This window comes from Eutrigla gurnardus (genome assembly GCF_963514095.1).
Source record: "Eutrigla gurnardus genome assembly, chromosome: 9".
NCBI classification, from domain to species: domain Eukaryota; kingdom Metazoa; phylum Chordata; class Actinopteri; order Perciformes; family Triglidae; genus Eutrigla; species Eutrigla gurnardus.
Window position 1 is genome coordinate 26,885,085 of NC_139923.1, and position 27,781 is coordinate 26,912,865.

A 27,781-nucleotide genomic window follows, 5' to 3' on the forward strand; every position below is an offset into this window, starting at 1 on the left:
GTAATGCACAGCAGACGAGACGCACACACGGGACACACACAGGATTTTAGGCTGAGGTAAAACGCTGTGTGCTTTGGAGAGGTTTCTAAAATTATCAGCAGATACTTCTCTTCTACACATGTGTCTCTGCTCATTTGATGAAATATTGGCCTCTTGATGAATATTGGCACAATATTCCTATTTTTTTTCTCTCCAATTTCTCCGTCCTATCACTCTGGTTTCCTTATTTCCACTCTTTGATTCGTTGCTGGCCTAATTTATGTAGCTATTAGACAAACACAAAGAAAACAGCTTCCCTCTCTCTCTTCATCTGCTCTCTTCTTTACATTTTTCAGGCGAATGCTAAACAGCCTCACTGCGCTGCTTCACGGAGCGTGCAAAGCAGAACAGCATAATATTAAGCATTATTCAGACCCCTCTTTTGTTGCCTCAAATCCATTCTGAAGTGTCTATTAAAGGAGTCGTGGCCTTTTTGTCGCCTCTGTGCCAGACTACACAGGAGGGGGAGAGAAGAGGGAGAGAGCGAGGGGAAAAAAGGAAAAGAGCAATGCATAATCTCCTATGTATGACAGATAAAGGGAGAGAATATCGCCATCTTTCCGCTCTGCTCTGCACATCTCCTAATCGCTTTTCCGACGTTTCAATCTGCCAAGGCCCTAATGAAAATATGATGAGGCGGATCTATGGTCCTCGGGGAACGGATGGAGGGATGGGAGGTGAGGGGAGGGGAGGGGAAGGATGGAACGAGGGATGGCTGCAGAGGGAGGATGAAGGGAGAGAAAATACACTCTGTCCTTATTTCTGGGCTCCGTCGGGGATACATAGTTCTTGGAGCTTTCTATTTAGATGTTGCTGCTGCCGGAGTGTGTGTCTCTCTCTCTTCGGTTTCATTCTTCTCTTCATCTCTGCCATCCTCATTTCCTTCAGTGTGTGTGTGTGTGTGTGTGTGTGTGTGTGTGTGTGTAACCGGGATGAATGTGTTTATTCTTTGTTTATATCCTCTTTTTCTCATTTGAACTCCCACCGGCTGCCTCTGCCGCCTTCCGCCTTCCAAGAAAGATGTAACTTCTTCTTAATCATTTTAATACTCCCTGTTTTACCCCCACCTTTTTTTTCTGTCTCTACGCAACTGTCTCTTTCTTTCTTTCTTTCTTTTTTTTAAATATATAAATCCTGCAGCTGTGGACAGAATCTGTGTATATGTATGTTTTCTTGCTGCGGATGAATCAAAGGCCTTTTCCAAACTGTTCCGCATCTGTTTCCCTGTCTGTCAGATGGTGATGACGACCCAGCAGGGCTGTCCTGGGTGCCATCATCGCCCTCCAGTAAAGACGTGGCATCGCCCTCGCAGATGCCCGACGGCTGCTGTGACCTCGGCATGGCCACCGGCGGCGAGGAGGAAGGAGGCGCCGGCCTGCCGTACCCCTGCCAGTTCTGTGACAAGTCCTTCAGGTATAAAAGCTCCAGAGCGTTTGCTTCCCCGCGTTGCGTCCGTGCACAAGCTGCAACACTAATATCACATTTGGCCGGTTGCGGTTGCACCCTCATATCCTGAATATCAATGTGTACATGAATATCAATATCGCCATGGTAACACGGACCACTAAGGCAAACAGTAAAAGGATTGAGGTGAATACATTTCTCACTAACCTCTCCAGGGACCGGCTAAGACCCACTTTAAGAACAGCTGTCACATACACCATGAAGTCATCATCATAATCCTTTGTATTACCTGGTATAGCTGTCCTTTTTTCCTGCTGAGTAGATGTAGGAGGTGATATTTCAAATAGCTTAAATTTCAGTCGGCCTTTGACTCTAATGATGTGCACCAACCAGCAAGAGTCACTATAGTCTTTTTATTTTTATTTGCTGTGTATTTACTAAAATGATTGCGCTATGCCATGTTTTTATTTTGTCTCACCGCTGTAAAATTTAAAATAAATTTAAATAAATGAGCTCATTCATTGTGATTGTGATTATTCATCATCTGTCTCCTCTTCATTCAGCCGTCTGAGCTACCTGAAGCGCCACGAGCAGATCCACAGCGACAAGCTGCCTTTCAAGTGCACCTTCTGCAGCCGTCTGTTCAAACACAAGAGGAGCAGAGACCGCCATGTCAAACTGCACACAGGTAGATAATAGGACTTCCCTGCTAACGATGCCTTGGCATATTAGGACCAAATGTGTAGTAGATATTTCTGGATAAAATATCTCTGTTTTTAATACGTTAACTGATACAGGAGATAAGAAGTACAGCTGCCAGGAGTGTGAAGCTGCATTCTCCCGCTCTGATCATCTGAAGATCCATCTGAAGACACACAGGTAACCCGTTCATGATCCTGAACTCATGTCCATTTTACATTTTCAAAATGGCTTTAGACTCCTGAATGATTTTTCTGAGTCTGAATGGTGGAGTTTTTCTTTTCTTATCCAATCCTCCAGCTCTAGCAAACCGTTTAAGTGCAGTGTGTGTAAGCGTGGCTTCTCCTCCACGTCATCACTGCAGAGCCACATGCAGGTAAACCTTTATTATATATATATCACAATATCTATCAGCATCAACGTTAACCGGGATTATTTAAAAAATGACATTTACAGATATGATAATGTCTCGTAAATAACCCAGCTCATCTTAAAAGTTTAAAGACCGTCTCCACCTCTGTGCACTGTACACAATAATCGTGCAGTGAAAATATGTTGTTGACCGTAAGTTACAATGGCAAATCAATGATTAATATTGCATTTCTTTTTAACAAGCACATCAGTTGTAGTAAAAGCAAGAGGCCCTAGCTTATTGTCATCAGATGAGAAGCTTTTGAACTTATGCTCCTTTAAGTCTCGACTACTCTCTGACTCCTGCAGGCTCACCGCAAGAACCGGGAGCACCTGGCGCTGAGGAGTGAGAGGGATGGAGGGAAGAAGGGATCAGGAGGAGACGCTGACCTGGAGCAGGACCTGTATATGTGCGATTACTGTGAGGAGACGTTTAACCAGACGGACGAGCTGGAGAAACACGTCCTGACCAGACACCCCCAGCTGTCCGACCGAGCCGACTTGCAATGCATCCACTGTCCGGAGATCTTCCTCGACGAGGCTTCTCTCCTCACACATATTGAGACGCAGCACGCCAACCGCAAACACAAGTACTGCAGAGTTCTGCTCATTCACGTTCTCAAACCACTGGTCATCCATTTTCAATACTGCAATGTAACTTTTCTGTCCTCCCCCCCCATTAGATGTCCTGTCTGTTTGGAACAATTCCCATCGGTGGAGGACGTCTACTGCCACTTAGACAGCCATCGCCAGCCGGACTCCTCCAATCACAGCGCTGCCAGCCCCGACCCCGCGCTGGGCAGCGTGGCCTCGATGAGCTCGGCCACTCCGGACTCTAGCGCCAGCCTGGAGAGAGGCTCCACGCCGGACTCCACCCTAAAGCCCAGCCAGGTCATCGAACGAGGCCGCAGGAGAGGCACCGACACCGTGGACGATATTGGGATAAGCCTGGTTCATCAAGGTGGAGGTACGGCAGAGCAGTCACTCATCTACAGAGCTGCCCACGCTTGCTTTAAGTGTTCAGGTATTGGTAATGTCCGTCCGTCTGTCTCCACAGGGGGAGGAGCCAACTGGAGTAAAGTGACATACTCCTGCCCGTACTGCTCGAAGAGGGACTTCCACAGCCTGGCGGTGTTGGAGATCCACTTGAAGACCATCCACGCAGACAAGCCGCAGCAGAGCCATACATGCCATCTCTGCCTGGACACGCTGCCCACGCTCTACAACCTCAACGAACACGTGCGTAAAGCTCACCGTACCAGCGGAGGAGGCATCGGCGCGACGACGGCAGCCTTCCCTCTGCTGCAGTTCACCAACGTCACCGCCTTCCACTGTAACTACTGCCCCGACATGTTCGGAGACATCAACTCTCTGCAAGAACACATCAGAGTGTCGCACTGCCTGCCTGGTGGGATTGTGGCGGGATCCACCACATTAGGTGTGTTCCTTAAATATGCTTCTGGGTTTTTCTGTTTCCGGCTGTTATGTAATGTAATACATGGTTTATGGTTGTCTTTTGTTGAGTTGTTTTGAATATCCTAATATGTAGGATACCCTTCCACCATTCTAGAAGGGAACCACGCATTCTTCTGCAACCAGTGCTCCATGGGATTCTTGACGGAGTCTTCGCTGACGGAGCACATTCAGCAGACGCACTGCACCTCCATCGGGGGCGCCGGAGCTGCATCTGGGGGAGGGGTGGCCAAACTGGAGTCTCCTGTGCTGCAGGCGTCATCGCAGTCCTTCATGGAGGTGAGAGTTAGTCTAGAAATACATTTGGAAAAACAAGCTTTGAATCAGTTTCAAAGTTATTACCAATCAGTTATTTCATTAGGAGGTTTCCTGTCCTCTGTGATGAGCCCAATTAAGTGTTAAATTAAGCATATATGGACATAAATCCTCAGAGACATCGGCTCTGCACTCTCACAACATCATCTTTTATTGAACTTTTATTTTAATGCGGACTCAAATGAAAACATTTTTATCATCCATTCGTCTATTATTTCTGAATTTGCAGCGGATTGGTGATGAATTTAATTCACGGCCTATGCTTGTGTCCGTCTCTCTGCTCTCTTTATCTTTTCAGTATTTGTCAATATGTCTGTATAATCATCTTAAAGAAGTAAAGAGTTATTGTCTACATACAGGTTTATTCCTGCCCGTACTGCACCAACTCTCCTATCTTCGGCTCACTCCTCAAGCTCACCAAGCACATAAAGGAGAACCACAAGAACATCCCGTTGGCTAACAACAAACGACAAGCCAAGGTTGCCGACCTAAGCCCCGCCTCCTCTGACATCGAGATCTCCTCCCCAAAACGCCACAGACTGGGAGGGGACTCCACGCCCTCCTTGGGGAGCAACGGGGACTACCCCTGCAACCAGTGTGACCTGCGGTTCTCCAGCTTTGAGGGTTTCCAGGTCCACCTGAAGTCCCACCTGGAGATGCTGCTCAGGCGCCAGTCCTGCCCCCAGTGCAACAAGGAGGACTTTGAATCCCAGGAGGCATTGCTGCAGCACCTGACCGTGCACTACACCACCACGTCGACCCAGTACGTGTGTGAGAGCTGCGATAAGCAGTTCTCCTCGGTAGACGACCTGCAGAAACACCTGCTGGACATGCACACGTTCGTCCTGTACCACTGCACTCTCTGCCAGGAGGTCTTTGACTCCAAGGTCTCCATACAGGTGAATGTCGCCTCCTTCATTCTGAATGCATCAGTGAAACGATACAAATCAACTTAGATTGCTTGTTGTTTTTCCATCCTTCTGCCATTCAGGTGCATTTGGCAGTGAAGCATAGCAATGAGAAGAAACTGTTTCGCTGCACGGCCTGTGCCTGGGACTTCAGGAAGGAGTCTGATCTTCAGATCCATGTTAAGCATAACCACCTGGGCCAGAGGTCAGGCCTCCCGGGGGGGCTCGGAGCAGGTACTGTACATTTTGATTGGTATCATGGGCTTTAGTAGACCTGACGCTCTGCACAATGGCCATGGTGGTGATAGTAAAATGGAAGGAAATGTCATAAAGACGAGCAACAGTAACAAAAGAAAACAGAAAATGTTAGCGTTCTTGTAGAGCAGCTTGAGGTTGAACGTGCATATCTTAATCTATCGTGTGGCTCACAGGACTCAAGCCCCGGAAGTGCATCTTCTGTGGAGAGACATTTGGAACGGAGGTGGAGCTCCAATGCCACATCACCACACACAGCAAGAAGTTCACGTGTCGCTTCTGCGGCAAAGCTTTCCAAGCCATGCCGCTGCTAGAGAGACACCTGAGGGAGAAGCACTGCATCTTCGACGGTGGCAACATCACCGGCAACGGAGGCGGCACGGGGAGCAGCGGGAGTCAAAACGGGACGCCCAACGGGCTGGCGCAGTCCTCCAAGCGGGGAGGAAGCGGTGGCAACGGAGGACCCGAGAGAGTAACGGTGGCGGCGGCTGAACAAGCTGACCTGCAGAACCTGTTGCTGAAGAACGCGGTGGCGGGAGGCGGAGCCGGCCAAGGAGGAGACGCGGCCAACAGCCACGAGGCAAGTGGCGGGGAGGAGGAGCTGGACAACTCAGAGCCCATGTATGCCTGCGATATATGCGGAGCGGCATACACCATGGAGTCGCTTCTGCAGAACCACCGGCTGCGTGACCACAACATCAGACCAGGAGACGATGACGCGGGTAAAAATGAGTTTTCAGTCATCAACAATTTTTTTTTTTTTTTAATTGCAATTTACAGTTCATTAAAGGATATACATCATGTCTATGTCACGTACCAGGTACAAGAAAGAAGAAGGCGGATTTCATCAAGGGAAACCACAAGTGCAACGTGTGCTCCAGAACGTTCTTCTCTGAGAGCGGGCTTCGTGAGCACGCTCAGACGCATCGCGGCCCCGCCAAACACTACATGTGTCCGATATGTGGCGAGCGTTTCCCCTCTCTGCTCACTCTCACTGAACACAAGGTACTGCTTCCCAGGCTATATACACGTCCTTTGAGGAATCCATGTTTTCATTTTGGAGATTTAGGGAGCACATTTGCGCTGCTAGAATCAGCAACAACAACGTCTGTGTCTATGCTTAGATAACAGGTCTTATTACTGTCCACTTTGTGCATCATTCTCTTCATACTTCCTGTGTATATTCCCTCTCTGTAGGTGACCCACAGTAAGAGCCTGGACACAGGTACCTGTCGAATCTGTAAGATGCCCCTGCAGAGCGAGGAGGAGTTTATAGAGCATTGCCAGATGCACCCTGACCTCCGCAACTCCCTCACCGGCTTCCGCTGCGTCGTCTGCATGCAGACTGTCACCTCCACCCTGGAGCTAAAGATCCACGGCACATTTCACATGCAGAAGCTCTCCACTGGTTCTGGGCTTGGAGGAGGAGGAGTAGGAGGTGGTAGTGGGAATGGTGGAATAGTAGGAGGGAACGGTTCAGCCTCTTCATCCCCTAATGGGCTGCTGCAGCAACATAAGTTGTATAAATGCGCCTTCTGCCTAAAAGAGTTCAAGAACAAAGGGGAGCTGGTGAAGCTGGACGTCAACGGCCTGCCTTACGGCCTCTGTGCTGGCTGCATGAGCAGGTGGGGAGCCCACATTAGTGGATAACTTTATTTTTAAATCAACATACACATGTAACACGCACTGTTGTCATGTTGAATACTTTGGGTGCATTGCTGTCACTTTCTTTTCCAATTACTGGAGCCTTAAAGGGCAGGAAGTCAACCGTTTTGATTACTGAAATGGGCTAAAACACATGACATGTTTAATCAAATCAGGGGCACGAACGGCCAGAGCCCCAGCCAGGGAGGAGCCGCCACGCCCGGGGACTCGCAGGGGGAGAAGCCCATGGCGGGGCTGAGGTGTCCGGAGTGCGGGGTGAAGTTTGAAAGCGTGGAGGACTTGGAGAGCCACGTCCAAACGGATCACCCCGAGGTCAGCCCTGAAACCAGTGCAGGGGGGAAGAAGGCCGAGGCTTCACCTGCACCGAAGGTGAGACGCGATGAATTAAGCTTCCTGCTCAAAACCAAAAAGTCTTTTGCGTTCTCTTCAACTAAGTTGCGGAGGAACGTATCTACACATATATTGAACTAGATATTCCTCTTAGATGTTAACGCCTCCTCAACAAAACATCAACAGTATTCACAGAACTCAGAGTGCAGTGAGGTGGACGGCACATTACACAATATAACTATGGCAGGTACTCTAATTGAAATTCACGTTGATAAGAGACACAGCGTTTCACAGACATTTTCAGGGGAGTCAGAATTCCTGCTGAACTGTGTTTGCATGAGTCGTGTGTGTGTGTGTGTGTGTGTGTGTGTGTGTGTGTGTGTGTGTGTGTGTGTGTGTGTGTGTGTGTGTGTGTGTGTGTGTGTGTGTGTGTGTGTGTGGGTTGGCTGCTGGTTTTGTGCCTGTAGCTCACATACGTGTGCTTGTGTGTATTACCGCTTGTGTCAGCTGAGCCCTACTGGATCCCGCGGCTGGGGCGTGCTGAGGCATTGTGGGAGCTGTTCATTCTACTTGATATTGACAGTCAGGCTCCCCGGGACTTGCCGCGTGTCTGTGTGTGTGTGTGTGTGTGTGTGTGTGGGTGTGTGTGTGTGTGTGTGTGTGTCTGTCTCAGAGGCAGTTCCCAGGGACCCTCTGTCTTACCTGCACCTTTGTTTCTGCTTAGTCTAACAGCACAAAGCAGACAAAATAGGATTTGTGTGTGTGTGTGTGTGTGTGTGTGTGTGTGTGTGTGTGTGTGTGTGTGTGTGTGTGTGTGTGCGTGTGCGTGTGCGTGTGTGTGTGTGTGTGTGTGAGTCAGTCAGTCAGTCTAGCAGGCTGAAGCAGCAGAGAGATGGTGGAAGTGGGGCCTTTGTGTATTTTGTATGTGTGCATGAGTGATCACTGTGTGCTATGAATGGATAAGGAGAGCTTCTGCCTCTCTCTCTCCCTCTCTCTCTCTCTCTCTCTCTCTCTCTCTCTCTCTGGTTCACTGTCTCTCACCCTTGTTTCTCTGGCTCCTTCTACATCTCTTTTATTGTCTATCGTCCTTTTTTCCTCCACACTCTCTCTGTTTCTGTTTCATTGCTTCTTCCCTTTATCTTTTTCCTGTTCACTCCCTCCCTGATTAATGTGTGTGTGTGTGTGTGTGTGTGTGTGTGTGTGTGTGTGTGTGTGTGTGTGTGTGTGTGTGTGTGTGTGTGTGTGTGTGTGTGTGTGTGTGTGTGTGTGTGTGTGTGTGTGTGTGTGTGTGTGTGTGTTGCATGTAATGTCTCATCTCACCAAGTCTTTGGAGACTTCAGCGTTGCTTGATTAGTGTGAGACTTGGTGGGATCTACAAGTCTTGCATGTTGAGGGTTGAAGGGAAAGAGTTTGAATAAAAATGTATTTTTATTAAAACTCTTTCCCTTTTTAGATCGCTAATTAAAAACTCTTTTGTTTTTAATTAGCGATCTCTAGAAAAAGCTTGTATATCCTTTTCATTCTTGAGCATGAGAGTTTATCTTCTTTCTATTTACAGGTAAACTGTTGCTATGACTACAGTGTGATTCAATATATTTTTCTGATGAACAAAACCCATCAGGAGCTTTCCACTTGTCTGTAACTTGACTTTTTTACAAATTATGCTTTTTAACAATTAGGCCAATTTAATATCAGGATCATCAAAATAATTGTGATTCACGATATTATCCCGATAATCATCAAAATGCTCTTAAAATGGCTCTATTTTTCACTTATCTACCATGACAGTGATCTAGACATCTTTTTCAAATCACCTGTGACGATATTTACGATTATCCCGTTAATGGAAATTCCCCGTGATTGATTATTGTGAGTGTTTTTAACCCTGATGAATCCCATCTCTACACACAGTCAACCCTCTAATATGTAGGATACATTTCTTTACACACACGAGTGTTTTTAACGTTTACTTTCACATGAAAGATGATGTTGTTTTGCCGTTTCTGTGTCTTTTATCTCGCAGAAAAAGACCTACCAGTGTATCAAATGCCAAATGACGTTTGAGACGGAGAGGGAGATCCAGATTCACGTGGCCAATCACATGATCGGTGAGTGATTGTGTTTGTGTTACACTCTCCAGTGTTGTGCGTGAGTGCGAGCGTATCTGTGGTGATGCTGCGCTCCAGCTGACTGCAAATGTCTCCTCCTCTCCTGGTTCTCCTCCTTTCCTCTCTCGGTTCAACGCCACGACTGTGATTGCCGCACACATCTGATGTATTCACTGGCAGATATAGCCGCTAGCCACACACACACACACACACACACACACACACACACACACACAGAGGTGTGAGATGGACATTAAATGACTCGTGGGCTGACTTAAACAGCTGTTGTATAATTTACCACCTCGGAAAACTTGACTGAGAGACTAAAACTTTACACACTGAGTTTATAACAAGACAAATATTTCTGGAGTCGCCACAAGCGATCACATCGAATCACTTTCCGCATGAAACACCCGACTGATCATCAGTCAATGTGAGTCTTTATCGCTCGGTCTGGATATAAAATCACACCGTCACACATGTGATGCTCCGATGCTGCTGCAGGTGTGATGGATTAACACCGTTACCTTTTATATACTGAAGGTAGATACAACCATGTAGCACTGTTGCATTGTGGTTATCACCGTTTTACTGGCTTTGAAGGGACACAAGAGTTTGACTAAAGACACATTGTATTTATTATCATCATAAAGCTCCGCGACCCTGAATACAGGATAAGCGGTAGAGAATGGATGGATGGATGGATCATCATAAAGCTCTCCAGTAGCTGTAGTTGTTTCCTCTGCTAGGTAATTACAGGTGTATATGCGTGTTTGCAGTATAATAATAAGGTAGCGAACATGCACAACAATGACAACCCCCTGATATGCTGTTGTACTCCTGGAACAAGGCAATGCATCATCGGAAACAAATGCATTCTAATCGCTGTTCTAATGGGTATGACTAAGACGTTGCAGTAATGAACAGGTAGCCGCTACAGTGAGCTGAGCCTCATCACTGTGAAGCTGGAAGCGCCTGTTAAGGGCTGAGAAAAGCTTATATAAACCTGTTTGTGGGTCCACCTATTATTATAAGTGTGTGTGTGTGTGTGTGTGTGAAACTAAAAAACTACCTGTGTAGTTTGGAGTCTATGTTCTTTTATGAGCTTCCCCTGTGACAGTGTTTTTTCTGCTTGCTACTAATTTGCTGCCTTAGCATCTCTGTCGTCATGGAGATTAACGAGGTGGACCTACGAGTTGTTCTGGGGAACAAACGCTCTGCACCCCCCCCACACACCCCCCTCCCCCAGCCCCACTTGCCAGACCTGTCAGACAATCCCAGAGCCACCAGTGTACTCTGAGGTGTGTGTGTGTGTGTGTGTGTGTGTGTGTGTGTGTGTGTGTGTGTGTGTACTGACATCACTTTGAGTCGTTTAGTAATGTCTGGAGAGTTTTGAGGAGAGATTTGAAACAGAAGTACAGCTGGAGTAACTTTTAACTTTTACTGCTTTCCCCCGTGAACCACACACACACACACACACACACACACACACACACACACACACACACACACATAGTCACACACATACAGGATCACAGCTGCACAAACAGGGAACAACTCTCACACACGTATAGTTTCTACTGCTCCTCTCTGTCCGCGTTCTTTGCTCTTCACCACATTCAGGAAACAACTCCCTTTCCTTCTTTCTGTTTTCATCCTCTCCTCCTCCTCCTCCTCCTCCTCCTCCCGGCCCTCCGACCTTCTCCTTTCCCTGCTTCCAACCTTCTTTGATCCTCTTCCATCTCACCTCCAGTCCTCCACCCTGAGAATCCTGCCAGTCATTCTCTTCCTTGTCCGACAACTCCTCTACATTCTGCTTCTGTGTTTTCCTCATTTTACCTGGACACACACACACACACACATGCAACCCTCTGCACGATGGTGGGTTGCTTTTAGGTTAATTACCATGCTAATTGTGTGAAAACGTATCACAGATTAATTATGAAATTGAGGCAGATTATTTTTAAGAGCTTGCCCGGTTCCTATTATTACATTTACCACAACCCTAAGAACAAGGGAGCACAATATTAAAGAGAAAGACCTTATTTGGTGCTGAGAAGGTGAGAAGAAGGTGCCCGTTTTCCATCATCTTTTTTTATTTTCTCCCTTTCACCGTAGCTCTTTAACTTTATTGTTCACTCCTCGCTTTAACAAGTGTCTTGTGGTATCAGGTCGTGAATAAAAGCTCACCTGGTTCATGTCGCTAAGCATTAATTACGTTTCGATGGTGTGTTATCTCTCTTCATCGCCTTCTTCCCTTCTTCATCTAATCCATCCTCGTGTTTTGATTTGCCGACACCTCCCATCATCACCTTTTAGGACGGTGTCGCCGCCTGCCTGCTAGGATACTCACATTCTGCCACCGGTAGGTGTGCTTGTGTCACCTCAGATATTCTCACACGGTTCAGTGAAACACCCTGCGGCATTAGACTACCTCTCAGCTTGCCTGCACATCTGTGTGCCACCGCAACGTGTGCATGAAGGAGGAAGATGTAAACTGAATGTGAGGAGCTCTGCCTCCCATCCGTTCACTGACCATGCTGAGGGAGCAAAGAGGAGCAGGGTTTTGCTATTTGGCTTATCGAGTCCAGTGATTGTCATATATATATATATATATATATATATATATATATATATATATATATATAATATGCAGTCCTGTTAATTATGCTGTCAGGAAGAGAAAGAGAGACGGCATTCAAGCAGATAGAGGGAGAAAGGGTCAAAGTGAGAAGTCTACAGAGGAAAGCTCGTAGCGCTGCTGAGAGGAGGAATCATCAAGTACCGCCGCTCTACATTTCAAACAAATTCACTCGCTGTTTATCATTTATTTCAAAAGCGTGTTTGTTACTTTTTTCTATTTTAAATACTGTCTCCACATTTAATAGAAAAACATTTCCTATGATGGATTCACACGCCAGCGAGGGCAAAGGCTCCTCTCAGGGACTCCTCCCAGCAAGAAGATGTTCAAAAGTTGAGAAAGGTTGGAGTTTTTGAGAAAGAAGTGAGTCTTTTCTGAGGCAACGACTAATGAAATGTGGAGTATTTCAACACTCACATGCACTCTCACACTGCCTAAGTCCATCTCCCACACACCGAGGAGAGAGGGAGAAGGAAATAGGAGTCATCCATTGTTGCCTCTGGTACCAGCCGGCCATTTGAGAATGGTTTTGGGTGTTTGGGGAACAAAGGGCAAGCACAGTACAAACCATGCATGTGCATTGAAATAGTGTGTGCACTGTTCAATGTGTACCAATTACATTCAGATATCTATAGATTATAACTTTTGTAGAATATAATTTAGAATTCTAAAACAAGAGGGAGGGCAGTACACTTTAGGGTTTTGTATATAGAACAGATGTCAGATACAAATACATGCTCATGTCTGTCTGCAGCCCAATTAACTCACCTGTTTCATCCAAATGTACATTTTACTTTTAGACAACCTCATACTGCTCTATATCATCAACACCCAGACTTGGTACGATCCGGAAGGAACACAGTCGTTCCCTATTTTGTGTGGTGTAGTAGCGTGTCTCGATTCTTTTTTTTTTTTTTTTCATTCCCCCCCTTTATGTACTCGTGTATTTATATTTGTGTATCCTCCTTGGACTGAACCGCAGCGGTTTTTGGCAGGCTTTATTGTTTTCTGCTGTGCAGCTGTACATCATGAAGAACTTCCTTCCCCGTGTGATCGTTTGAGGTGAAGACACGATTTCTGTGTGTAATGAAACATGGTTGTGTGTGTGTGTGTGTGTGTGTGTGTGTGTGTGTGTGTGTCCTGTAAGGAATCAAAAAGCAGTAGCAGTCCTACCTGTCCCCGTTGAGATGTTGAATGCAGCGATGTAACGGCACATTTAAAACCATGACGTGCAGCCTGTGATTTTAAAGCACACCCCCATTATAAACAGTAATCTGTGAAATAATAATTTAAAGTACACTAATGCAAGATTCTTAAGGAACCCAGACGAGGATGTATGATTGTATGTGTCCTGTGACACGCATGCACCTTCAATGGGAATGTTCTCACTTTGCAAAGGTGTCCTCCTTCTGAAAAGCAACTCAAAATGGAGTCTTTGTTAGACGTGTACACACACACACACACACACATCCCGAAATAAGGTCCTTGACAGCATGTTCTGAGTGTTGCGTGCAGCCACTAATGCTTTACTAATCACCTCAGTCTAGATTTCACAGCGTGAGGTCTCACTTCTCAAACACATGTAGACACACACACCCTCTCTCTATCTCACACACACACACACACACACACACACACACACACACACACACACACACACACAATCCTACTTAATAGGTGTGTGTGTGCACAGAGCCACACACAGCATGCATCTCCTAATCAGGGACCAAACTCCAATTAGCATACTGACTGTAACCCTTACTTTGATGTGACACTATACACCACCCTCCCTCTCTTTCCATATCTCTCTCGCTCTCTCTCTCTTCATGCTAACACCTTTGGTATCTCCTGCCCCAGCTATTATATTCCTCTCCGTCGTTCACCTATTAACCTCCATCCATTTCCTTTTGTTGGCTTCCTTCCTGTCCATCACTGCAGCCTTTTAGCTCCGGTGGCGTTAAGGAGTCGGCTTTGAGCCTTAATTACACGTATGGAGGAGTTGCTGTAGTTATGCCGTCGCCGCTGAGCGCGTAGGAACGCTTCCATAGCTTGACATACCGAAGCACCGCTGAAATAATACGTGTGCAATTTAAGATATTTCCATATGTTCACTATGTGAGGTGGTTATACAGTTTATAACCAGCTAAGATGTGTTCAGTATAACTTACAACACGGGAGCAATGGCACGTCCTCAAACCTACGTCATGTTGTGTTCACTATCAAGGTATACATCTACTTGTTGCCCCCCCTCCCCTCCCCACACACACACACACACACACACACACACCACGTTCACACTGCGTATTACTAACCCTACCCATTCTCTCCTCCGCTCTCCCCCCCCACCTGCCTATTGGATGGCCCGTAGAAGAGCCCACCTGTCGGCCAGGTTTGTCCCCTTTCTGTCTCCTAAGCTCGCACTCTGAGCAAGGCAGCACTCTGCTGTCTCACTGCCTGCCCATCAGCATTTCATTCTCCTGCTTTTAGATATTTATATACAGAAGTACACAGTGTGTATAGACTTTGATTCGTTACTATTAAACATAAGATATTGGCAAAGTATATACCGCCACATTGCATGATGTGGGGAAACGTGGAAGTACTCAGGATGACAGTTGTTGCAGAAATCAGTGTGCATAATTAAAACAAATTCTGAACTGCATTCTACCGTATCTCTTAGGGATGGTTATGGATTTGACATGTTTTAGCCAAATTCCTTTGCACAATTTACCCCTCACCTCAACTCCTCATTCACCCCAATCCTTGCTGCTAGCTGCATGCTTCATTGTCCTTCCCACCTCACACACACACACACACACACACACAGATGCCTTGGAGGTATCCAGTAGCCACTCACCTGGATCTAAGTGCTCCCCGTGGAGTGTGGTGGCTAATGATGTGTCCTCAGCATGAGCTTTACTTACCTATGTACGTCAATGCTCTCTAGTAGTGTCACGTAGACTTGCCTATATTCACATTCTCCACTGATTATATGATATTTCGTATATCAAAAAGCTGAAATTGAACTTTTTAATGTTTTTTAAAGGTCTCTGAGGTACTTTTTTTACTTTAGCCCTATCACCTTTCAGTTTCATCTTTGCAGAGCTAAAGCTGTGCGGACTAAAGCCTCAAATAAACTTTAATTATATTCCTGGCGGTTTTGCTTCATCTGCAAATTTAGAACCGTCAACCTGCGTTCAGTCTGTGAGCCTGCAGTCAAATCTGTGATGCGCTTGACTGGTGAAGTCGGTCTGCTGTCTAAGCAGCTGCCCCGAGGGCCGGTGTGTGGACACACACACACACACACACTCACACACACACTCACACACACGTCTATGTGGTAGTGAGCAGGGTCTGGTGCGGTTACTTTGTGTCACTGAAGACTTAATGAGGCGAATAAGAAGCTTTTAAAGTGTAATGGAAGTGGATAATATGGTTCACTCGTGTGTGTGTGTGTGTGTGTGTGTGTGTCCTTGCCACTGGCTAGCAAGATTGTTGTTCCATTCTGCCCCGCTGCACCTGAACCACTAAGCTACAGACTACTGTATCGTGTGTGTGTGTGTGTGTGTGTGTGTGTGTGTGTGTGTGTGTGTGTGTGTGTGTGTGTGTGTGTGTGTGTGTGTGTGTGTGTGTGTGCACTAATGCTCTGGACTGAAAGAAGCGGTTCACTTATTCTTCCGCCGCTCATGCCGATGATGTCACAGTTCACAAATGAGAGAATGAGCAGTATGATTACAATAATCCGCCCTGAACCCAAAGTATGTGGAAGTAAGTGGACCGCTTCTGCTTAATCCCGTCCCCGACACGAGCAACGCCGTGCTGGAACTCTTCACACATTAACCAGCTGCTGTCTGGTGAGGAAACTAGTAAAAGCTGTTTACACACCTTTCACTCAGCCAGCACCTAACACCACTACTGCCTGTGTCTGGAGCTTTATTACGTTATTACTATTGTCTTCCAAAACATGGAAGACAATAGTGAGAAAAGAAAACTAAAACAATAAGTTACACATAAAATTTGAAAAACGATCCTGATTTTTGTTTTAATGCTTTGCCAGCATGTTTGCTTCAGAATGAATCGTCCAGATTGACCATTTAATAAATTTTTTTAATGATGCATAGTACATCCAAGTATATTATAATGTGTGAGAAACCAAATGAAATGAAAGGTAAAATAGCGTTTCAACGTATTGGTTGATGTGGATCGTCAGAAAGCATCGGATGACTGCTGTCTCCACATAATGAGGAAAAGAGCATTAAAAAACCGTGAACAGAGTAGCGAGCACTGTGATGGTATGAACATAGGAACAGATGACACACACACACACACACACCCTCCTGTCTTCCCTCCCTCCATCCATCCTTCTCCACATCCCTCCCTCCCTCCCTCGCCACCTGGAGTCAGCGAGCCGTGACACCAGAGGGAGGGAGGGAGTGATGATGAAGAGACAAGGGACTGGAGAGAGAGAGAGGGAGGGAGAGAGAGGACCACAGAGGGCTAGATGAAGGAGAGAAGAAGAAAGGGAAGGATGGGAGGATGAAAGATGAGATGGCGCATATGTAGGCATGTGTAAATAAAAGAAGACACGGGAATCTGTCTGTCGAGTTGATAATGGATTTACTTTAATGCCACAAAAGTTAGAAAGGGAATTATACATCAGAAAATGTTCAACAATCTAAAGAATAAAGTAGTAAACTAGGAATGTAGGGAGAACTAAAAAGGTATTTTAGATTTGTGGCACCATTCGATTATTATATATTCACATATTTAACCTCAATTCAGAGAATTTGAATAAAAGCGTTCTGCGTCTCCGTACCTGTCTTTATTGCTAGCATTACGATATTGCACCGCGTGTCATCAAACGTCAAAGTAGAATGTGGTTATGATTCCTCCGACCACTTCCACCTCTTTAACATTTGCATTCCTTCTGTCATCCTGTCTCATATATTCTCCTCTGACGACTGTCGCACAGATAAAAGGAAGTTAGTTCCCATAACCTGCCGTTGTCTGTTTTACCGACTGTGCATGAACACACAGACAGGATTGTGAGTGTGTTGTTTATTTATTGTGTGTGTGCGTGTTGGGTTTGTGTGTGTTTTGAAGGCTAGGAGCATGGTGGTCCCCCGGAGAGCTCATTTTGTCATCTTCTCGCTTGATTTACCTTCTTCTTCTTCTGCTGCTGTTTATTACCAGTCATTACAAGCTGTTTGGAAACCTAATAGGACACACTGACAAATAGACAGGGAGAGACCCAGCCAGGAAATGTGTGTGTGTGTGTGTGTGTGTGTGTGTGTGTGTGTGTGAGAGAGGGAGTGAGCGTTGAGTTGTGAGAATATTTTGTACTTGCAACATCAGCTATCTTAACTCATGTATAGAATTTGCCTGTTTTGTTTGAGTGATGTCTTTATTAGCCGTGTGTGTGTGTGTGTGTGTGTGTGTGTGTGTGTGTGTGTGTGTGTGTGTGTGTGTGTGTGTGTGTGTGTGTGTGTGTGTGTGTGTGGTCAGAGATAGAGGGCTCCATACCATACAGTACCTGAAACACCCCCTCCCCTCTCCTTTCTCTCTTCCTCTGTCTCAGCCCGTCCAGGTGTGGCTGCACCAGCTGCTACAGAGAACAGGACAATCACACACACACACACACACACACACAAACACACACACAAACACACACACACACACACACACACACACGGAGGTACATTCACACAGGCTTCCTCTCTATCTCTGCTGGCTAATTGTCACAAGACAAACAAGGCGCTTTGCCTTTATGCGCTTCGTAAACAGGGGCCAAGCAACAATTAACTCCCTGCTTAATTCACTAACTATTCTGAATTCATTTTCTCCCGTGACAGGCACATCTGTCACAGCTGGTAGCGAGTGAGCATTTGTGTGTGTGTGTCTGTGTGTGTGTGTGTGTGTGTGTGTGTGTGTGAGACGGCGCTCGGGCCCGTACGGTAATGCAGTCATTCCATGGCTTTAAACAGGATATGCATATATACTTTGATCGGCCTGTGGATTGATTGCAAAACCACTGGATTGTATAATAAGAGAGACACGCAGACGTCAGGACATCAAGATGATGACAGGAATATTGGTGATGATGACATCACGTTGAGTGGATTCATAGTGATGAAGAGTAGGAGAGGAAACAGAACCGACGTGGAGGGAAGAGGCGAGGGAGGAAGAGACAACCGAACTGTAGATCAATAGGGGGAGAGAGAGAGGGAGAGACGGACGGAGGGAGAGAGAGAGAGAGAGAGAGAGGATGAGAGTGATTTTTCTGGCAGATTTTGGCTCGTACTCAGTCCTTTTGCCGAGCAGCTGGACTTCATTAGTGGCTGGTGTTAATTACTGGGACTGTACACACAAGCATGCAGATAAGCACGTGAACATGCACACACACACACACACACACACACACACACACACACACACAGCCTGTGATTCAGGGTCACCTTGCTAGCCTTGTTTGAACCAGCAGAGAGAGGGGGAGATGGTGCCAGACAGAGAGGAAAACACACACACACACACACACACACAAGTGGCGGTCCACTGTGGGAGTTTTCTGTTATTGATGGTAGTTTGAGCAGCTGCATAGTGAGCAGCTGGTAGATGGACATGTGATGCTATAGTTCACTCATCAACAGCCGGACACAATAAGATAAGTGTAGTTAGCTGCATCGCCGATATCATCGGTAATTCATCAGCTCATTGAGGCTCGTTGGAAACACACTGACGTAGTGGAACCATGCCTTTGTGGTGAAGGATTGTAACGGCCTGATTAATACCTTTCTCAGGACGCACTTATTCACGGCACAGCCGTAAAAAACCCGAGTGCGTGGAAGTATGACTCACTGCTTATTTGTGGTCTCCGCTTCATTTATTCATGCTTTGAAACGCAGAGGTGAAACTCTGGAAGCCAGACTCGTCCAAATGATTCTACACAACACTTTTTTATTGAGGTGTTTGTCACAGTCTGCCAGCTGATTCCCTGCTGTCCACGCAGACCAATCCTAGCCCGCCAAAGTGTCTGGAAGTAGTAGGAGGTGACTGCAGCCGTGTTATGTTGAGCAATGCAAAAATGTGCAGCCCACGTAGATGAGATGATCCTGGATTCTCGCTTCACTGTAACACACGTGCTTGGCGGTTGGCATACAGACTGTATATTTGGGCCCGTCGCCAGCAGAGGTTCAAATCTCATCAAGTGATTTTTTTTTTGTCAGTCAAGGTTTTACAAGCTGCTAGGGTGAGAGAGAGAGAGAGACAGGGAGAGGGGGGAGAACATCACACACAAACCAAAAAAAAAGGGAGAAAATTGGCCAAAAAACAAACAAAAAACAACACAAAGAATTAGCCCGTGTTTAAGTTGAGTGGTTTTGGCAAAATCCAGACTTACAAGTCATGATTCATGATGTTGAGTAGCGATGAGCTGTTGATTCAGCATCAGACTGGAATCATGTTTTCAGTCAGACCGAAGCATGAAGCACCTGGAGAGAGAAGAGGGTTTAAAGATGAGCAACAGCACAGCGTGAGGTGGGATGCAAAGCCATGCTGGGAGAGGTGGAAGGGTTTTCTTTGGCTCTTAATTACATGGCGGAAGGTAGGAGAAGACAGGAGAAAGCAGGACAGGACAGGAGAAGGCAGGAGAAGGCAGGAGACGGCAGGAGACGACAGCAGAAGGCAGGAGAAAGCAGGACAGGAGACGGCAGGAGAAGACAGGAGAAGGCAGGAGAAGGCAGGAGAAGGCAGGACAGGAGACGGCAGGAGAAGACAGGAGAAAGCAGGACAGGACAGGAGAAGGCAGGAGACGGCAGGACAGGAGAAGACATGAGAAGGCAGGAGAAAGCAGGACAGGAGACGGCAGGAGAAGACAGGAGAAAGCAGGACAGGACAGGAGAAGGCAGGAGACGGCAGGACAGGAGAAGACATGAGAAGGCAGGAGAAAGCAGGACAGGAGACGGCAGGAGAAGACAGGAGAAGGCAGGAGACGGCAGGAGAAGACAGCAGAAGGCAGGAGAAAGCAGGACAGGAGACGGCAGGAGAAGACAGGAGAAGGCAGGAGAAAGCAAGAGAAGACAGGAGAAGACATGAGAAGACATGAGTGGGAGCGAGGCGAAGAGAAAAGGTTGAACAACGGTACACACTGTAGCTCTTATCTCTCCTCTCTAAACAGATGTCGACCAGGCTGTTCTCTTTATTGCAGTACAAAGGCCTTTCCGACACACACACACACACACACACACACACACACACACACACACACACACACACACACACACACACACGCACACACACCATCATCATCATCCTGGACAAATCAATGCATTCTGGTTTCAGTAATTTCCCAAGGTGCTTTGCTCTGCCCCCCTTGGGTGACCAAGGTGACAAAGCCAGCCAGGGAGGAGAGAACCTCTTACTTGCCGCCCTTCTTTTATATCTATTTTCTCTCATTTGCTTTCTTTCCTTCATTGCTTCCAGCTTGCTTTCTTTTCTCTACACCGTACATGCCTTTACACAATATGCAACATATTGATCGATTTATTGCAGGAAAGGATGTGAGTTATTTGCTGTTATCGTATTAGGTGTGAGAGTAATCCATCAGTTATTCTCTCCACGTTACGGCTGTAATCAGCAGATTTACTCATCCAGACCTTTCTATCGCAGTCTCACCCACCAGCACCGATGTGTGGTGGTGTAACAGACAGTTTAGTGTCCGTGTTAGCGCATGCTTTATGACTTCTACATTAAGTCGTATCTAATCTATCTAATGGGGCTGAATCAAATCCATTGGCTGTCAGTGACATGTGGAATTTATGGCAGATGTCACGTTTGTTTTTCTCTTCATCATTTAGTCGACCACTGTCTGGGAGAGATTTATCCGTCCCGGCAGCATCATTTCAAGTCGACAACGATTGCAGTGGCATGGAACAGCTGAATTAATCAAAGTTATGTGCTAATGTAAGAGTTGGCCTTTCCGGAAATCGACTCACACAATAACCTGTAGAGCTGCACTGAGCTCACACGTCGCACGTCACATAGTTACACTTCAGTCCTGCCTGCAGAGCTCTAATGGAGTTGATTGCTTGTTCAATGGCGAGATGTGGGCAGAAACAGGAATCTGGAGGCAGGATCTTTTCTTTTTAAATGTATTTTTAACTCCGGTCGTCATTGTAGTAGAACGAGCGATTCGAGCTTCATTAACTGGCAGCCTGCGCCAACACAATGTCCCTCACAGTGAAAGAACTCACCTGCAGCGCTCCGTCACGTGGGACGTTTAAAGGCTTTGCAATCTGGTGGTGTACCGCAGGTTCCTAGATTGGACACAGAGTGGGGCATCGAGCACCGTGTGAGTCCCCCTCCACCCACGCCATTATGATAATTACACTCATTATGCTAATATCTTAGCGTCATGTAATGTGTTTTAGGTGGAACAAGTCCTTTTCAGAACTTTCTTCTTTCTTAGTCACTTCATTCTGTTCTCCTGTGATCCTCCTCCACTCTCTCCTCTACCTGCTCCGTCCTTCCTCCGCCAACACACCTCCACCTCCTCCTCCTCGTCTCCGTCCCTCTTCATCTCGCCGTCTCTCCTTGACGAGAGACACTCATTTGTGACGGAGCCAACCTGCTAATGGTGGATGGCAAGAAACAAAAGTGGCCGTGCCAAACACACACACACACACACACACACACACACACAGTATTTGTACAAACTAACGTGGACATCCATCTGCAAATACTCACACTGAGACATCCGCTGCAGCCACGTGCACACAGACACACACACACACACACACACACACACACACACACGGTACACGCACACAGATCCACATCCACACTAATGTATTCACAGAACACAGTGTGTGCTCCCGGCTGCATTGCTCCTGGTGCTGCGCTCCCTCTCTGCTCTGCGCCGCGCCTCCTTCTCCTCCTCCCCACACCCCCCCCCCCCCCCACACACACACACACCTCCTCCTTCTCCCAGTACATCTGGCACGCTCAGCTGCCGAGGAGCGCCATAATTATCCCACCGGAGACGCACACACACACACACACGCACACACTCGTGCGACGAAAAGCTCACACACACTTGTCTTCGGCGATCCGCGCCGCTCCCTGCTGCTCTTCGTCACTACCGGGGCTTCATTAGAGTGTGTGCACGTGTGTGTGTGTGTGTGTGTGTGTGTTGATGCATGGTGCTTTTGGATGCTATCCAGATGTTTTTTCTTTATAGTTGAGGAGTCGGGCGTGTCCTAGATGCAACTGCCCTGCGCCTGCATGCTTAGTGTTTTCACTCTGAATCCTGCTTCACATATAATCGAGTCCCCCCCCCCCCCCCCACACATCAGTGTCCGGTCTAATTTAGCCATCATGTTGAAGACAGGCAGCAGAGAGTATCACTTTGCATGAGTCTGGAAGGGAAGTGTTGCAGAAAGGGAACATGGCTGCTGGGCCTGAAACTCAGTCATGTCTAATTAAATTCAAGTAAATTTGCTTTATTGACTTAAACGTGTCAAGAAATAATGAGATTGTAAAGAAAAACAACAACGTATGAAATCAGGAAAATAGCGGAAAGACACTGGAAATATGCCTACGATAATATAACATACACACTGAGTATCAATATCAGTCATTCTGAATTATTGCAGATCATGTATAATAACAATAATATGGCTGTTAATCTTAGATTTCAGGAGTCTCTTTTTAGTGTCCGATAACATTCAATTTACTCTGTGTTTTTAGTTGTTTCCTTCCAATACGTGATATCCTTTTCTTCTGTTTGTTTGATCATTTCGATTGATCGGGTCCTCCCGGGCATGCTGGCTGGTCTGGACAGAGCCTCAGGATCATTTCTCCGGTGCAGTTCTTGGCAGGTTAGGGCTGCGTGGTCGTTTGCCTCAGGTCACTCATTTTTAAGTGATTGTAAAAACCAAAACAAAGTTTATTTTTGTTAAAACGAGGAGCTTTTGGCCGAGTTCTGCTCCACAGGAATTTATTGGCACCTTTTTTCTGCTGGAAATGTAGGATGTTGTTACAGAACTGTGTGAAAAGAATCTCCAGATGTCACTGCCATAGAGAACTGTCGGTTCAACTGTCGGAAACTTTTTAGCTGAGGTGCTGCTGTAGACCTTCTATTGTTGGTGATAAAACACCAAGTCATCTGCATATATAGGAAACCCTTCATTTCTGTGTCATTCAGGGTCACTCTACATTTTTAAGTACACCTATCATTTTAAATGACTGACACCACTCCAAAAGGTGTTGACGGGTGCAGCCGCACCGCCTGTTTTCAGAGAGCTGAAGGGAATAAATAGCTCAGGATTTTCTTCCCCAGAAGAAGATGTGTTATTTTTATGGTACTACTACGACTGTTTTACTGGTTAAGATGACAAACGTGGCCAATGGTGGGTCACATCAGCTGTCACTTCTTGTGTTTGTGACCTGATGGCCGGTTTGTTGGCTCTCTGCAGGACAGTGTCTTTACTCTGCCAAAGAGCATCTATGAGGGAAGAGACACTTTACTGTGTAACATCACGCTCTGCAGAAGCTGTTCCTGTTGAGTTCACGTTGTGTTGGATGCAGTCAACGAAACGGTAGCTCACCAAACAAGGAGGAAGCCAATGGACATCTCAAAACAAGTTTTACATGATGTCTTTGATGCTAAGTGGGAATTATGGTACCCTCAGAAGGGTTTAACAGTTTTTTTCTATTTAAATAACCAGTATCATGTTCTATTCAATTCAATTCATAGTGTCATATCATGACAGAAGTTATCCCAGCACCCTTTGAGCAGGACTAGAATACGCTCATGATTTTCACGAGTTAATACAGTTTCAAAGTCCCAACATCATCACACTGCCTGTTCTACATGACGCAAAAACCCAAATTCTATGAATATCTGTTCAGAATTAAGCGAGTTGCGCTCTATTTTGTAGCCAAGTCCTCATCTGCCGATACACATAGTATTTGTTAACAGGCAGCTGCACAAACTTGCAAACACAGCATCTATCTCCCTTCTGGAATGAGGACAAAACATTCATCAGTGGCTAGAAAAATAACTTAGGCGACCCACCAGTGAAATTCAACTTTCAATTGTATTTTATTGAACATTATTGTAAAATAATGCATTAAAACAGATTGGTCCTGGCCAAATGAACAGTCACCATTGGTGACCGTAGTCAGCTGATTAGAGTCAGGCATGCGTGATCGTTTCCTTTGAGGAATTAATCTCAGCTCATTTTAACAGCTTACATTATTGACATAATGTAATATAATAATTGCATACATCTTTACAAATGATGTCATTTAATTTTCAGTATAATCTGGTGGATGAACCACTTATCCCATTAGATGTAGCTTAAATTGTGGCATAGGAGACAGCAGTTTCATATGAAAAAAAAAAAGTAACAGGTTATATTTTCCGTTGAAAACAATGGTCTCAAACCAGGCTTTACATGACTAATAAATCCTGGTCTTCATCAGAGCCGGAGCATAAAGGCAGCGTTGACGTCTATCGCAGTGAGGGGGGGCTTTGATGTCAAATTGTAATGACCTGCCTGTACAGGTGAAGGAGACTGAGGTTGGACCTCCTGCACGCTCTCTCTCTCTCTGTGTGTGTGGCGTGATTGGCAGTAATTGTATGTATTGTAATTGCGTGTTTGCGTGTGTTCGTAGTACAATTGCCATCCGGTGTGTACATGTGTGTGGGCGTGTGCATGAGTGTAGCCAGCAGCCTTTGATATGTGACTGAACATTTTGAATTAAGTCGATCCTGGTGTTTTTACAAGATGTCTCTATACAACTATACAATGTCTCTTGTTCCTAGAAATGAAAATGAGAATTAAAAAGGCCTATCATTGTTGTACTTTTTATAATCCCTTTGCAATAGTAGTAACTGACAACAGAATCAAAACAAGCATTTTGCACTCATGAAAGCCTTAATATGAATCTGAGTGCATTAATTTACACAAGGCTTTTTTTCAGCTACTGAAATTATTCACGCCACCCATTTCTTTCTCATCTCCACCACTTTTTTTTCGTTTTCTGTGTAACACCAATCCACCAAAAAGTGAATTGGTCCAAGGTGGGAGGGGCCATTCGTTGCGTTAAACGGCAGTCTTGTTGAGGTCCAGACAGCCACTTGTTTTAATACGTCTATGATTGTATTTAATATCTTGACCAAGTAGCTGCAAGAAGCAAACTTCCTTTAGTGGTCGTGCTTGCTGCAGGTGTGTGTGTGTGTGTGTGACACCCCCCCCGATATAGGCGATGCCCATAAGTGTAGCCTCATAGCGCCTGCTATGGTTGCTTGGCAGCGGTGCCGTTGGTTTGATTCCCTGGTATGATTTTGTCAGACCTACCACAGAGCCAAAAAAGGGTCCGGAAACGCCTCCCCACCGCTCTATTTTCCAATCCACACTTGCAACAGGAAGCATAGAATAAAAGTGCATTCAATCACATGGATGGGAGGACCAATCAGCTGATGACAAGCTTGTTCTCTGCCAATTAGCCACTTGGACCTGTTGATTGCCGCTTTTATAGTCGAGCCACCTTCGGTTTATTCCTCTCCTCACCAGATGTGGAGTAAAGGTCTGCCATTGGCTGCATATCTCACACGGCATTCACCTTCTCCAAAAATGTGTTTGGCTTAAAGAAATAAGTCTCACCTTTTTCCCCCTATGACGGAATGATAAAGAGATTAGTCTGTCTATGCAAAACTAGCAAATCTTTTTTTACTTAGAAATTTCTGTAAAGGTACTTGATAGATATATGTATGTGTCATCGTTTTGACTGTAAATACATTTTCTTCCTTTGTACATTTATTTTCACACGTTTAAACCTTTAGTTGTTATTTTTTATTTTATTCTATCTTATTTTCTATTTGAGGTTTGAAGGGAAACTGCAAAAATAAGAGTGTGTGTACGAGAAAATACACATCTCCAATCTGTGGGTACAGCAACAACAATAGTCTTGGAGCTACACGCCAACATCATGCAATATGCAGTCACTCTTGTCACCGAGAGTCTTCTTCCTGAATTAAATTACTGTTGAATTGCTGGAAAGTTACTAAAAATAGCCCCATCATTGGTGTATTGAAGAACTAGGACTATGTGGTCCTTGAGGCTTGATGACGTCGGTGACTACATGTCGGACTAGTTGGTAAACTACCCCCCCAACCCACCACCACCAGTGCTTCATTGTCCATCCACTTCCCCTGCGGTAACAGGTTTACCCATGAGATTAATGATTGACAGGCGCACAACATTCAGTTCATAGATCGACAACATTCAGTTTAAAAGATTTTGGAGAGTTTGCGGGAGGCAGCGGCGCACCGTCTCTCCACACTCGCCGTGAGTCGAATGCATTGCAGGGCATACCGTAAATCCTTTAATATAGCCTCAGCCAAAATCTTTGCGACGCGAACCTGACAATGAATGAATGGGAAGGGTGGAAATAACGCTGCCTGTCGACACTTGCCCCGGCCAATGTGACTGGCCGGTAATAGAATACAGGCCAGTATTAGAGGATTTACGGTATATATATATATATATATATATATATATATATATACCGGCACCACGTCACATCCGGCCCGCGGGCCGTAACGCTGGCATCCCTGCTGTAGAGTCTGTGTTTTCCGTCTGCCCGTCTGTCCATTAGTCACCGTGAAACGGCTGCAGACCGCGCTGGCTTCCAGATTTAAGTTTGGACAAATGGCTGTTGGATCGATAGCTTCCCACCAGCAATATTTGGTATCAATGCATGTCCTCCTCATTACCGCAGCAGGCTGCCCTCTCCATGGACCTGAATTATTCATACACACAAACAGGCACACATATGCAGCTACACACACACACACACACACACACACGCACACACACACACACACACACACACACACACACACACACACACACACACACACACACACAGAATACTGCATCAGAAAAGAAGCTGGCCTTTTGCTTTTTCTCTCTGCCTCCAATCCCCCCCCTCTCTCTCTCTCTCTCTCTCCCTCCCTCTCTCTCTCTCTCTCTCTCTCTCTCTCCCTCCCTCTCTCTCTCTCTCTCTCCCTCCCTCCCTCTCTCTCTCTCTCTCTCTCTCTCTCTCTCTCTCCCTCCCTCCCTCTCTCTCTCTCTCTCTCTCTCTCTCTCTCTCTCTCTCTCTCTCTCTGTAGCCCAGAGCAGAGAGAAGATGGGTAGACCAAGCAGCCCCGCCTCCCTGTTTCCCTCCTATGTTAACCTCACGTTCACCCAGATGCTTACTCATGGATATTTGCCCCGCTCAGCACATCCCCCGCCCGTGTGCTTTGTCTTACTTTGGTTCCTACTAATACCACTCAGACCACACCGGTGTGTGTTAAAGTGTATCTCTAATGATTATTGTCTCGGCTTCTCGGTCAACCCACCAGTGTGGGACTAATGATGCCTTCTGCTGATTTATTATAACTAGATCTCACGTTTTACAGTCTGCACGGTACGATCCCAGTCAGAGAGTATCGGTTTAGGTGGGACGGTATCGCACAGAAATCA

The 27,781-nt window shown here is 46.1% G+C and overlaps 1 protein-coding gene across 2 annotated transcripts in view; it reads left to right on the forward strand.

Moving 5' to 3' along the window:
- znf423 (zinc finger protein 423) overlaps positions 1-27,781 on the forward strand; it is a 118,245-nt gene that overhangs the window by 50,700 nt on the left and 39,764 nt on the right. The window contains exons 4-19 of one of the 2 annotated variants that reach the window (XM_084017577.1): positions 1,275-1,452; positions 2,007-2,131; positions 2,241-2,322; positions 2,443-2,518; positions 2,863-3,143; positions 3,237-3,520; positions 3,611-3,991; positions 4,124-4,305; positions 4,701-5,240; positions 5,333-5,483; positions 5,681-6,226; positions 6,325-6,509; positions 6,702-7,129; positions 7,325-7,538; positions 9,523-9,607; positions 14,617-14,637. In XM_084017577.1, coding sequence (XP_083873703.1) covers positions 1,275-1,452; positions 2,007-2,131; positions 2,241-2,322; positions 2,443-2,518; positions 2,863-3,143; positions 3,237-3,520; positions 3,611-3,991; positions 4,124-4,305; positions 4,701-5,240; positions 5,333-5,483; positions 5,681-6,226; positions 6,325-6,509; positions 6,702-7,129; positions 7,325-7,538; positions 9,523-9,607; positions 14,617-14,637 — 3,759 coding nt within the window. The remainder of the gene's footprint in view (positions 1-1,274; positions 1,453-2,006; positions 2,132-2,240; positions 2,323-2,442; positions 2,519-2,862; positions 3,144-3,236; positions 3,521-3,610; positions 3,992-4,123; positions 4,306-4,700; positions 5,241-5,332; positions 5,484-5,680; positions 6,227-6,324; positions 6,510-6,701; positions 7,130-7,324; positions 7,539-9,522; positions 9,608-14,616; positions 14,638-27,781) is intronic. The other variant, XM_084017578.1, reaches the window with a different exon arrangement.